Source organism: Peromyscus eremicus, chromosome 10 (genome assembly GCF_949786415.1).
Source record: "Peromyscus eremicus chromosome 10, PerEre_H2_v1, whole genome shotgun sequence".
In the NCBI taxonomy this organism is placed as follows: Eukaryota; Metazoa; Chordata; class Mammalia; order Rodentia; family Cricetidae; genus Peromyscus; species Peromyscus eremicus.
The window spans coordinates 28,849,302-28,861,730 of NC_081426.1; the positions used below are offsets into that span (position 1 = coordinate 28,849,302).

The 12,429-nt window shown below is 53.9% G+C and overlaps 1 protein-coding gene across 1 annotated transcript; it reads left to right on the top strand.

The window, feature by feature from the left end:
* The first annotated feature begins 287 nt into the window (after positions 1 to 287).
* Sh3bp2 (SH3 domain binding protein 2) lies at positions 288 to 10,857 on the top strand. Its single transcript, XM_059275027.1, has 12 exons — positions 288 to 425; positions 1,488 to 1,590; positions 2,646 to 2,763; positions 3,151 to 3,221; positions 4,185 to 4,273; positions 4,595 to 4,663; positions 6,372 to 7,023; positions 7,758 to 7,866; positions 8,105 to 8,160; positions 8,462 to 8,543; positions 9,052 to 9,111; positions 9,646 to 10,857. The coding sequence occupies exons 1-12, from the start codon at positions 290 to 292 to the stop codon at positions 9,781 to 9,783; spliced, it is 1,683 nt and encodes a 560-aa protein (XP_059131010.1). The 5' UTR covers positions 288 to 289; the 3' UTR covers positions 9,784 to 10,857.
* The last annotated feature ends 1,572 nt before the right edge of the window (positions 10,858 to 12,429 follow it).

Consider the following 12,429-nt stretch of genomic DNA (forward strand, 5'->3'; position numbering starts at 1 on the left):
GCCTTTATGGGGCCATAAGCTCAATGAACTCAAGATGCTCAAAGGATAGTGCTCAGCATCCTGGCGTTAAGTATGTGGCCAAGAGGATTGGGGACTGGCTGTGTAGCACTGTCACCCCGAGAGTCTCACTCAGAAGCCTAGGGACTTAAGAAGAGTTTCCTCCTCCACTGTTCTGACCCTCCTAACTGCCTTCTAGATCTCAGAAATATCCTCCCAGGATCCTCCACCAAGCTGTTCCCTGCTGCCTACCCCAACTGAGTCCTTTCTCTTTTGCTTCAATTGCAGCTTCATGGAGGCTGAGGAGATGCATTGGCCTGTCCCTATGAAAGCCATTGGTGCCCAGAATCTGCTGACCATGCCTGGTGGTGTGACCAAGGCTGGCTACCTGCATAAGAAGGGTGGCACCCAGCTGCAACTGCTCAAATGTGAGTCTGAATCACGGGACTCTCCAAGGGAGGACATAATCCTGCTTCTCCTGCTTTAATGGGTCTTCTGGGGCTTCTTTCCCTTTTCTGGCAGCTGGCACACCGAGTGAACCTGATGTCAATTTCCTTAGCCTGGACCTTGTCAGGAGATCCAACATGGTATAGCTAGGCAAAGAGATAGGATGAGCATTTGGTATACAGTTCTGACCATGAGGGCTTCAGTCTGCAGCCAAGGCCTGCAGGACCTCAGGGGGACCTGATAGATCTGGCCCCTCAATGCTGGTCTTGCCTTGTGTGTGTTGTGGGTGAATTGATTGGTCATGTGGCACAGAATGAACCCATGTGCTAGATCAGGAGCCAGCTGAACGAGTGCCAGGATGCTGAAAGCAAAGAGTACTACAGCCTTGCCCAACTCTGATCAGCCGTGGACACTCCATGTTTTTGCCCCTGCAGTGCCCTGTGCTGGGGACTCCCTGCCCCTATGTTGCTTAGCTGAGATGCTCTAGGCTGGAACACTGGACTCTGTGCACATCAATTATACTATGTACGGACAGCCTCCAAGGAAGAGCCATAACTAACCTTCCCCCAGGCCTTGGTGGGTGCTGTTCTGGACGGGAACAGTAGAGCTAAAGCCCAGCTCCATACCTCGCTCTCATCAGCCAGCTCTGGGTGCCTTAGCCCTGTTCTCCTTGCCCTGCCAGTTCCTTGCCTCCCCCAACAGCCCTATTGCTCTAAGCATGGCTGCCATGGCCTCCTTAGGCCTCTGGTCCAGGCTCCACCCTTTCTTACTGTCCCTTGAGACCTCAATCGACCCCTTTTCTTTGTGTGGCCAGGCCTTCCCCAGAGTGGTGTCCCAAGACTGGCCAGTGGGCCAGTGAACTTGTCTGTATTTGACCCCACAGAAAACCCTAGGGAGGGCCAGCACACCAGCCCAGCTTCCTGCTCTATCCCTCTGCTGTCTCAGAGGTCTGGTCGAAAGTTGTCTAGGGCCTCTGGGGAGAGCCCCAGAGGGGAGCTGCCTGGTGGCTCTGTGGCTCACCCCTGCTGCTGCGTTGTCCCCAGGGCCCCTACGCTTCGTGATCATCCACAAGCGCTGCATCTACTACTTCAAGAGTAGCACATCTGCCTCTCCGCAGGGTGCCTTCTCCCTGAGTGGTTACAACCGGTGAGTGTCCATCCCGTCTGCTGACCAACCCCCGTGACGATTGTTTTCCCTCTCATCCTACACCACAGGGCCCATCCCTGGCTTTCCCGAGATGGCTTTCATCTGCTTGTGGGATGTCACCTCATATTCTGGCCTTTGCTGAGGGCAGGGGGTGGGATAATATGTGTAGGGTGAAGCTTTTATTAGGGCATCTAGACTAATGGGCAGGTATACCCTGAGCTAATGCCCACATGTTGACCTGTTGGTCATCCTGAGTTTATCCTGTGGCCTTGGGGGCTGTAGGGAGCCAGGTCCTATGCCCTGTAGCATTAGTCTGAGCCTTTCACCACCCCATAAAGGGCCCAGTCCCTTCTGCTTATTCTAAAGTTGCTCTGGGCTCCTGCTCCCCCCTGACGATAGCCTTGATGAGCTAGCCTTGCCGAAGTATCCAGGCCAGGTCCCTAGTCCAGTCCTAGGCACTAGCTAATCAAAGCTCTCTCCCTAGTCACTTTGCCCAGACCGGTGGCCCTCCTGCTGTGCCAGCATGAACTCAGCCCATTGACAGATGTGACTGGGCCCCAAGGATTGTTCAGCCCATTTGGTAGGCTGAGCCTGAGAGGCCCTGGCCAGGACCTGTGATAGGCCAGGCAGGTACCCTGCCCAAGTGCTCAGCCAGCCCCCATGTAGACAGATGTCTGAGAAAGCCCTGCATCTGGGAGCAGGCCACAGAGCAGAGAGGCAGTCCAGGGGCTGCATGGGACAGAGATGGGGAGTACTATCTGTATGAAATGACACTGATGAGCAATGAGAGTGAAGGGACCATGTCTCTGAGTTCTGCACACTGCTCCCCTGGGAAATCCTCACAGACCCAGCACCTTCCTGTGCTCGCTCGTACTCTGCTGCTCCTCTGAAACATCTAGATATTCTACCGAGAGCATGAGCAGGCAGAGACTGTCCAGATTTGCCCGTATTCTCCAGGGCATGATGCTGAGTGCTGAAATCAATTCAGGGGTGGGGTTGATGAGCCCATTTCTTGAGAGTGGACAGTCTGGTGACTTTTGGCAATGTGCCCTCAGAGTGATGCGGGCAGCGGAGGAGACAACATCCAACAACGTCTTCCCATTCAAGATCATTCACATCAGCAAGAAGCATCGCACGTGGTTCTTCTCAGCCTCCTCTGAGGATGAGCGCAAGGTGAACGAGTGTAGCAGGGTCTCAGGAGCCTGAAGTGGCACACTGATCACCAGGATTTGGCCTCCCATCACCTCCAGGCTAGGACCCAGAGGAGAAAGGCTTGGTTGGTGTATGGGTAGCCAGGTGGATTAGGCCCACAGCCTGGTGCCTGTACACACCATGAGAATGTGCCAGCAGGGGAGAGCCCCAAAAGGGCTGAGGGGCAGCTTGCAGCCCCAGGAGGGTGATTTCATCTCTGAGCCACATAGTCTAGGCTGGACCTAGCTAGGTTCCTCTCCCTGGATCTTGGTGGTTATTGCACAGGAGCTAGACAGTGGTGGGCGGAGGGTGAAGTGGGACCCCATTCTGGGCAGCATCATTCTTACTATGGCTGCTCCTGACCCACAGAGCTGGATGGCCTTGCTACGCAAGGAAATCGGCCACTTCCATGAGAAGAAGGAGCTACCTCTAGAAACCAGGTACGCCAAGGGATGTGATGGGTGGGCGATAGGCCCTAGGGCTTCTTGGCTTCTAGGACTCCCTTCCAGTCCCTGGGGGCTTGGCCTATAATCACTTCCATAAAGGCTTTTGTGGAGGTGCCAGGCAAGCTTCATGTGTGTGGAAATACATGCTGCTGACATTGTGTGCATGGTGTGCATGCACCGTCTCTGTTCTTGTCAGTCTCTAGCTGTCTGTCCCACTCTGTTGTACTTATTTGTAACTCCCGTTTGGGGGCTCATACGTGCCTTTTTCCCTCCCCTATTATAGAGGCCCAGCATTGCCAGCTCAGAGCTTTGGATTCCCAACTCCCTGTGTCCACTCTGTCCCTTGGGAGTTCAGTCAGTCCTGGTCTGCATCCTCACCTGTGAGATGGCCTGGCAAACAACAGGGACTTTCTAGGGGACATACACCAGTCCTATCATAGTCAGTGAAACTGTGATCCAGAGAGGGTTGGGCAACCCCAAGGCTGCCCTGAGGTTCTGGACTGAATCCAGAGCTCCTGGCCGTCGGTCTAGCCTGGCATCTTGTAACATCTCAGCCCAGGGTTGACTGAGCCTCCTTGGACAGGAGGTAGACATGTGGACCCAGCTCTGAGGCATCTAGCCAGTCAGGGTTGCACAAACCATGGTGAGGCAGGAAGGTGGCACCCATAGGTGGTCCCAAGCCTCCAGTCCTTATATCTGTCCTTGAGCCACATGTATATATGCGTCCAAATGTCTTTCTATATGACATTTGTGTTCTTTTGTCTATATGAGGTGTGTGAGGGATTGTCCTTGTATCTGTGTGTGTTCATATCTGTGTGTGCCCATGGGTCCCCAAGTGGATGTCAACATCTGTGGTGTCTGTTGGGAATGGGTGTGTGCACAGGTCACTCACTACATGTGAGTGCAAGGAGATCACTAGTCTAGTGCTCATTACCTGTCCCCTGCTCTGGGTTTCAGTGACTCTAGCTCAGACACGGACAGCTTCTATGGTGCAGTTGAGCGACCTATAGATATCAGCCTCTCTCCATACCCCACAGACAACGAAGGTAAGACCATCTCTGCACCATGTGTCCACTTGACTGCTGACAGTGAACCCGCTTGGGCTGCCTAGAAGAGAAATGCATGGTTTAGCTTTGCTCCCTGCCCTGTCCCCTGGCAGAGTGATGTGGCTTCTCTGCCTCCGACCTCCAGCAGTGTGAATTCAGGTTTCAAATGTTAACTCCTCCTCGTCCTCAACCCCATGCCTCCTGAGTGCCTTGTTCTCATGAGTGGAGCACTGTGCCAAAGCACAGTGAGCCATGCCATCTTGTTCTGCATGCAACGGACCTGGGCTATGTTGTGTCTCATCTTCCATTCACTACGTGTAGACTATGAACATGAAGATGAGGATGACTCGTACTTGGAACCTGACTCCCCGGGGCCCATGAAGCTTGAGGGTAGGTAGGGTAGCTGGGTCTGGGGGTCTCTGGTGGGTTGAGACTGGGGACTGGAACTAAGAACGGACCCTCTCTTACACTGGTGGGTCTTTCTGTTTGTTTGGTTTTTGAGACAGGGTCTCTCTGTAGCCCTGGCTGTCCTGAATCTCTCCTGACCAGACTGACTTCACACTCAGAGATCTGCCTGTCTCTGCCTCCTGAGAACGGAATTAAAGTCTTATACCACCATGCCTAGAAGGCTGTGGGTCTTGTTCTGGGTGGTCTCTGTTTCCTTTCCGTGATCCAGGTGTTCAGACGTTCAGGGATGATTGGCTTTGCCTGTCCACTCCTGCCACTGCCCTGGTTAACTCTGTGTGGATGGAGGGTCAGGTGAAGCTGTGGGTGGTCCTGGAGGCTGAGACTGAAAATAAAGGGACATCGAGAAGGGAGGTGGTCTGAGGCAGGTCCATTGCCATGGCAACAAGTTCCCTGTGGACCATAGCTATAGAGCAGGCTGACTACTGTGGCCTCAGTGTTCACTTCACCACCTGAAACAGTTCTGGGGCAGATGAGTGTACGGACAGTCATATGTGTGAGTGACAGCGAAGGCCAGGGCTGAGTAGGAAGGGCATGTCTCTGTCCTGCCCTCTGACCTTTACCTCTTTATTCCTTGTACTTTCCACGCTTCCTCCTCTCAGAACACTCCAGCTTTGTCTTGTCCATCATTATGTCTTGGGAGTGAGTGTCCACCTTCTGTTCCCATCCTCCATTGCCTTGTCCTTTGCTTCCCCATGCTCTCCTTTCACCTTCCTCCTGCTGGTTGTAGGCACTGGATCTTACTCCCTTCCTTGGGGTCCACTCTAGTGACACCCTTCAGGTACCAGACCATGCCTTTTATTTCCTATTCCCACACCTTCTTGCCTCAGGCCTCAACTTGACCACCAAAGAGTGGGAGAGTGAAGAGTCTCTGCCTTGAATGTAGATAGACACATGCAGAGTCCCTGCAGCCTCCACTGAACACTCCGACACTCTCCCTCTTCCTCTCTAGACCTCCCTGCTCATCACTGGCCTCGTGCCCCCACATGCCTGGCGCTCTGGCCCTTCTTGCTCTTCTATGTCCTGTGTTTACCTCTTGAGGGACACCCCTTCACCCCTCCTGTGACTGAGTGATACCTGGGCCTCAGGCCTCGTTCCTATCATTCCCACTGATCCTGGGCCTGCTCTCCTGATGGCCCATATGACATCTGGGCTAGATGTCACACAGTGCCTTTAGCTTGTTATAAGCACAGGCTTTCAGCTTCATGCTAGTGGTTCTTATCCTTCCTGCTCACCTCTTCGTTCAGAATTCACCCTTCCCCCTTGCTCAGGTGAAGGCCTGAGAATCCCCATTCTGCTCACTTTACCCTGTGGGAACCTTGATAGCTCTGTATGTGACATCAAGGCTGTAGGAACTCTGGATGGATGGAAAGGGCCAGGTAGCACTGGTGGTCTGGACCCAGGGAAACCTGGGTGGAGGGCTAGATATTGGCTATTAGGTGGGGCAAGGATGGGACCATGAAGGAGGCATACTGAATCGTCTGCTGCCGGCCGCCTGAAGGTAGGGCCATGAGGGGTGCATACCTGGTTGGCTCCTGCCGCCTGTTGCTAGTACAGGGTTGTGGTGGTCCAGCCTCTATGTGATGCCAACTTGCTTTGTGTGTGTGTGTGTGTGTGTGTTTGTGTTCTGCAGATTCCCTGACACATCCACCAGCCTACCCACCACCCCCTGTGCCCGTACCACGGAAGCCAACCTTCTCTGACTTGCCCCGTGCCCACTCCTTCACCTCCAAAAGCCCAAGCCCCTTACTTCCACCCCCACCCCCTAAGCGAAGCCTTCCGGATGCTGGCCCTGCCCTTGAGGATGCTAAGAAGGACCCGTTGGGCTTGCGGCGAATAGAGCCTGGCCTCAGGGTGCCTGCTACCCCTCGGAGGATGAGTGACCCTCCACTGGGCAATGCACCCACCATGCCCAGCCTCCGGAAACCTTGCTTCCGAGACAGTGTGCACCCCAGCCCGGAACCCTGGACCCCTGGCCATGGGACTAGCTCTGTCTCGAGCTCTGCCGCCATGGCCGTGGCCACCTCAAGGAACTGTGACAAACTCAAGTCCTTCCACCTGTCTTCCCGCGGGCCGCCCACGTCTGAGCCCCCACCTGTGCCTGCCAATAAGCCCAAGTTCCTGAAGATAACTGAAGAAGCCTCCCCGAGGGAGGCAGCCAAGCCTGGACTCTTTGTGCCCCCTGTGGCCCCCAGGCCTCCTGTGCAGAAGATGCCCATCCCTGAGGCTACAGTTCGGCCTGCGGTGCTGCCTAGACCAGAAAAGACACCTCTCCCCAACCTCCAGTGAGTCTGGCTAGGGTAGTGCCTCTGCCTGCCAGCCAGTAGGTTCCCTCAACCCAGTCTGTTCTCTATCCAGTACCCCTTACATTCTGAGGGGAAGCATCAGGAACAGGAGGGAAGGTTTTCCTCACCACCCCAGTCTTTCCCTACTCCTGGCAGATCCAGGGGTACAGGTGAAGTCCACCCTTGCCCATCGTGATGTGGGTTTATGTCTCAGGCCATGTATGACTTCTGTTAATTCTCCCCAAAGGCCTGAAGATTAGGCTCAAGAGGACCACCTGCTGCTGCCTATGCAGTGGACTGGACTCTTTACCATAGGTGTCTCTTGGGGTCAGATTGCACTGTTCTGCCTCTTTCCATCTCTTCACCCCCTCATAGCTTTGAAAGAACTGTGACTTTGCCAGAGTCCCAAAGACAATCAATTGTAGATCCTGGGCCCTGGCAGTGCCCAGTGCACTTTCCACTATATGAGAACACCTGAGCTCAGGTGCTTACCTGTATTAATGGCAGTCCTAATTTCCTAGTTGGGCTTTCAGACCTGTGATAACTCCTGCCTCCTTTGGACAGTGAGCACGAGTCTCAGAGCTCTGCTGTCCTGAGCAGTTACAGCCACAGGGCCATAGAGGGCTGGCACCAAGATGTTGATGCTAAGTGGGAACATGTGTGGAGGGAAGGAAGGAGTGACCTATCTGTGTCTGAGGGTGATCATATTCTTGTCTTTCTCCTTATTGCTCCAGGCGATCCCCCCCTGACGGACAGAGTTTCAGGAGCTTCTCCTTTGAAAAGACCCGACAGCCCTCACAGGCTGACCCTGGCGAGGAGGACTCAGATGAGGACTATGAGAAGGCAAGACGGAGTGGAGGGTCCAGGTCCCACCCAGTCAGCAAGTGGGCAGACATGGGAGAGCTGTAGGCCAGGGGCCCTTGCTGGCTATCCTGAACAAGGCCTCCATAACTCTAGATTTGAGGGAGGTGATACCATGCAGAGTACTGTATCCTGATGCAGGAGGCAGCCATTTGGGGGAGCAGTGATATTTGGAGGGTTCACTCGCGCTTTGACAGTGACCCCTGTTGACCTCTTTCAGGTGCCGCTGCCTAACTCTGTGTTTGTCAACACCACAGAATCCTGTGAGGTAGAAAGGTTAGTGCGCACGGTGCTTCTTGTCCTTGCTGTGACAGCGTGAGGTCCCTTGTCCCCCTTACTCACTTTGGTGTTGGGCAAGCCCAAGCTCAAGCATGTGGCCCGAACGAGGAAATGTGATAGCAGTGGGTCTGAATGGGTTGTTGTTGTTGTTATTTTCATAAGCCCCTCTGCTTAAATCCTCTATTACAACCTGAAACAAGAGTGGGCCGAAAGCCACGTAGTAGAGGGGGGCTAGAAGGTACTTATGAAAGCTGGCTGTCTAGGAGGTCCACCCACCAACACGGCTGTTTTACTTTAGGTTGTTCAAAGCTACGAATCCCCGTGGAGAGCCTCAGGATGGGCTGTATTGCATTCGGAACTCCTCCACCAAGTCAGGGAAGGTAGGCTGCTGCTGCAGGACAGCTGTGCCACCAGAGCCCGCTCTCTTCTTAGTTGGCACCTCAACGGAATTCTTTCTTTGGGGTCCTTGCCCAGCAGCACCCTCTCTCTGTTCCCAAAATGATATCTACAAATTGGGGGTGACTATGGCCGCCTTCCACTGGGGCCGTAGAGCGTGGATGAGGACGGGGTTTGTGCAGAGGAATAGCGAGGCCATGTGGGGTAGTAGAACTAGCAAGAGGTTGAGTGTCCACGTGTTAACGTGATACCTCACCCACCTCACTCATGTAAGAGATGGTTCCAGCTACTTAGGTCTCACCAGGGGCTCTGTAAGGGCAGAGGGACCCCCAGGGGGCGGGGCTGTCTGTGCAGGTGACTGCCGCTGGTCTCTGACTCACATTACCCCCAAGGACTACAGCATCTGTTCTTTGAGCTGTTGCTATCCTCTTAGGCTTTGGCCAGTCCTTGCAGCCTCTCTAAGCCTTCTGCTCCATATCTCCTTCCCTGTAGGTCTTGGTCGTGTGGGATGAATCCTCGAACAAAGTGAGGAACTATCGCATCTTTGAGAAGGTGAGGAACTGGGCCCCGCTCTGAGGGTGGAGTGGGGACACTGGCCTCCAGGCTTAGCAAAAGCCAAGCGAGTCCCCCTTACAGGATGCGGCAGTGGGGAACGGGACAGTACCTGCATAACATCAGCCCTGCCCTGTCCTTTGCCCTCTGTCTCCTCTGCATGGCCTCAGCCTCCCTCCTCTCCTAACCTTGCTTTATCCTTAGCTTACTCTAGAAGTGTTAGGCAGCTCTCCTTGGCCCTTGGTTTTATTCACAGACCGTGCCCTGAGAGCAAGCAGGTTTCACCTTGGACCCTTGGGGTTAATGCAAGAATACTGACTGGAGAGCTTGGGAACACAGTCGTGTTGTGCGCAGACAGGGAGGGGCGGGACGTGGACAGCTGGGAGCAAGCCTGGCTATCAGTGCCATTGTCACTGCTGACCTTCCCCTTTGAGAAAATGGGGGGAGGGGGAGGGGGTGGAGGAGGGATATACAGGCTTGAGGCACTGGGCTAGTCAGGCCCTGCTAGGCCTCATATCTTCTGCCCTTCTGCAGGATTCTAAGTTCTACCTGGAAGGTGAGGTTCTGTTTACAAGTGTGGGCAGCATGGTGGAGCACTACCACACTCATGTGCTGCCCAGCCACCAAAGCCTGTTGCTGAGGCACCCGTACGGCTACACTGGGCCCAGGTGACGTCCGTGCTACACAGCTCTTGGGTGGAAGCAGCCACGGGGCCACAGCCCTGCCACATAGATGGAGACCGGCTTGCATGGGAAGATGAGCAGGAATGGGCTTGACACCAGACCTCATCAACAAGACTCCCAGCCTCAGTGAACAGGCTGGGTCCCAGGCTGGAGCAGGCCAAACTCCTCGAGGACTGGCTGGCTGATGTGGCCCATCCAGCCCCTCCATGTCCCACCTCTCAAGAATCCAGGGCCGACGACACAAAATCCGGTCCCCATAGCATACCTACCCTGTAGTGGGGGCTGGGACCAAGCAAGGCTGGGGTAGTTGGATGGGGCCGAAGGCTGGTTCTAGGACCCATAGGAATGCTAAGACACAGGCTCAAGGAGGGACCATCGCCTCTCAATAAATCAGAGATGACTTGTCTCAATGGCCAGGGTTTGATTGGCACTGAGGTAGCAGCAGGCTCTACTGAGCATCACCGATGTCCGGGTAAAGAGCTACTGACAGCAGCCCTGATGGGTGGTCTTCAGTCTTCTAGGGCACAAGCTGCTAAGTGAACTGACTGGGGGACATAGCTCAATAGATCAGGATCCATCTGGAACAGTGTTGGCTGCACACTTCAAAGCCCCAGTTAGCAGTTACTGCGTGCCTCCTGTGTGACTGGCCTGGTGCTGGAGCTGGTTGTTGGCTGTGAGCAGCCCCTAGTCCGGCTTGGCAGAGCTTAGTCTAGAGCAGGTCAGTGAGTAGGAGGTGCTGGTGATGGTGCAGTGTTCTGAGAAGCTGTGCATGAAGGAGCCAGGAGCTTGGAATCCAGTGGGAGGGTCTGGGAAGACTTCTTACAGGAAGTGCTGGCTAGAGCGAAGTGGGGAGAGTGGGGTCTGGATGGGCCAAGGATGGGTGGGGATAGTCTCATCCAGATGCCCAAGTAGTTTGGGTGGTCCCAATTGGTCCCCTCATGAAATTCTGCCAGGCTACACCCTTGGTACAGCCATCTAGATTGGACTTTTTTGTGAAAATAAATGCATGTGGAGGTCAAGGCTGGCAAAGACCTTGGCATCATCTGGCCTTCACTGTACTTTATGTTGGAGAAGAAGAGTTTAATCTTTATTTTATTATTTTATGTGTGTATGAGTGTTTTGCCTACATGTATGTGTGTATTGTGTGTGTGCCTGGTTCCCCTGGGGGAATCAGAAGAGGATGTCAGATCTGGAACTAGAGTTATGGTTGTGAGCTGCTACATGGGTACTGGGAATTGAACCCGGGTCCTCTGGAAGAGCAGCCAGAGCTCCTTACTGCTGAGCCATCTCACTAGCCCTAGTGGAGAAGATTTTTGCCTAGAACCCAGATCAAGGACTGTACTTGTGCCCAGAGGCCAGGGACTGCTGTCTGATGAGAAAGACTTGTTTGGAACCCCAAACTCCTGCTGTATTTTGGAGGTGCGTAGTTGACTAAGTGAGTCAAATTCGTGGAAGTAGGAGGCTTTGGCCCCAGAGCATGATGGGGTGCAGGGAATGGCAGACACTGGATTCCAGTGGCCGTCTGCTTCAGGAACCGGACGGAGTCCATCCATCTTGACAGATGTTCCCTTTCAGCCTGCCAGGGGGGAAGGATCAGAATGCCATGGTCAAATTTAGGGCACATGGAACAATCCTAGAGGACCAGCCGTTTTCTCCCTGCTTTCTGTCCTAAACTCAATCAGGAGCTGGGGCCATGTACACTGTAACTACAGCATCCATTTCTGTAAAATGTAAAACAGAACTGGGTGAGAATAGGTTTTGATCCTGTGTCTAGGAATCTGCTGAGTGTGCACTGCAACACAGTGTACTGTTTTGGGGACCAGCTCAGTGGCTAACATGCCTTTCAAGCCCCGGGCTAGAGGATTTGGGGGTTCTTTGGCCCAGAGGCATGTGATGGATCCTTTAGGCTGACTAAAGAGTTGAGGTCTGTGGACATCCAAGGCCCACCTAGGGGTTTCGTACAGCTTTGTCTTATCTCTTGGGACTCTGGGCCAGCTGGTGCAGCTGACCACCTCTTTGAACTGCCCCAAGTCCAGGGCCTCATTTGCAAGATTGTGTGCAGAGGGTGATGGGAGTCCTGGCCATGGTCCTACAGCGTGAAAGAGGAATTCATAATGTGGTGGTCACCATGTATTGAACACTTCCAGCACTTGTGATGCTGAGCCGGAAAAGTAGACCCACTTTTAAGTGAGAGAACTGGGGCTCAGAGAAGCCTGAGTTGAAGCCCCAGCTTCGCTTCTCACTATCATGTGGATCAGTCACTGCTTTAGTGCTCTATGTCAAAACCATGACTCCTCATGGCTCCCTGACACTCCTCTTAGCCACCACTAATTATGGGAGTCTGGTCAGCTCTATTTACCCTCAGAGCTCTGAAGGTGCCCTCACCCACCCCAGGAGCCATAGCTCTGGGGGAAGAAATTGCTTTGCCTTCTGGTTCCCAGTGTGTGAGGCAGGGTTTGGGTGTGGGCAACAGGAGCTTCAGGTCCAGCCCTACGGACAAATTTACACCACCCTTCCTTCCTTCTTTTCCTTTTTTTGGGGCGCGGGGTTGTTCATTTGTCTTTTGAGACAGAGTTTCTTGGTATAGCCTTGGCTACAGAGAGAGAGCCACCTGCCTCTGCCTCTTGAGTGCTGG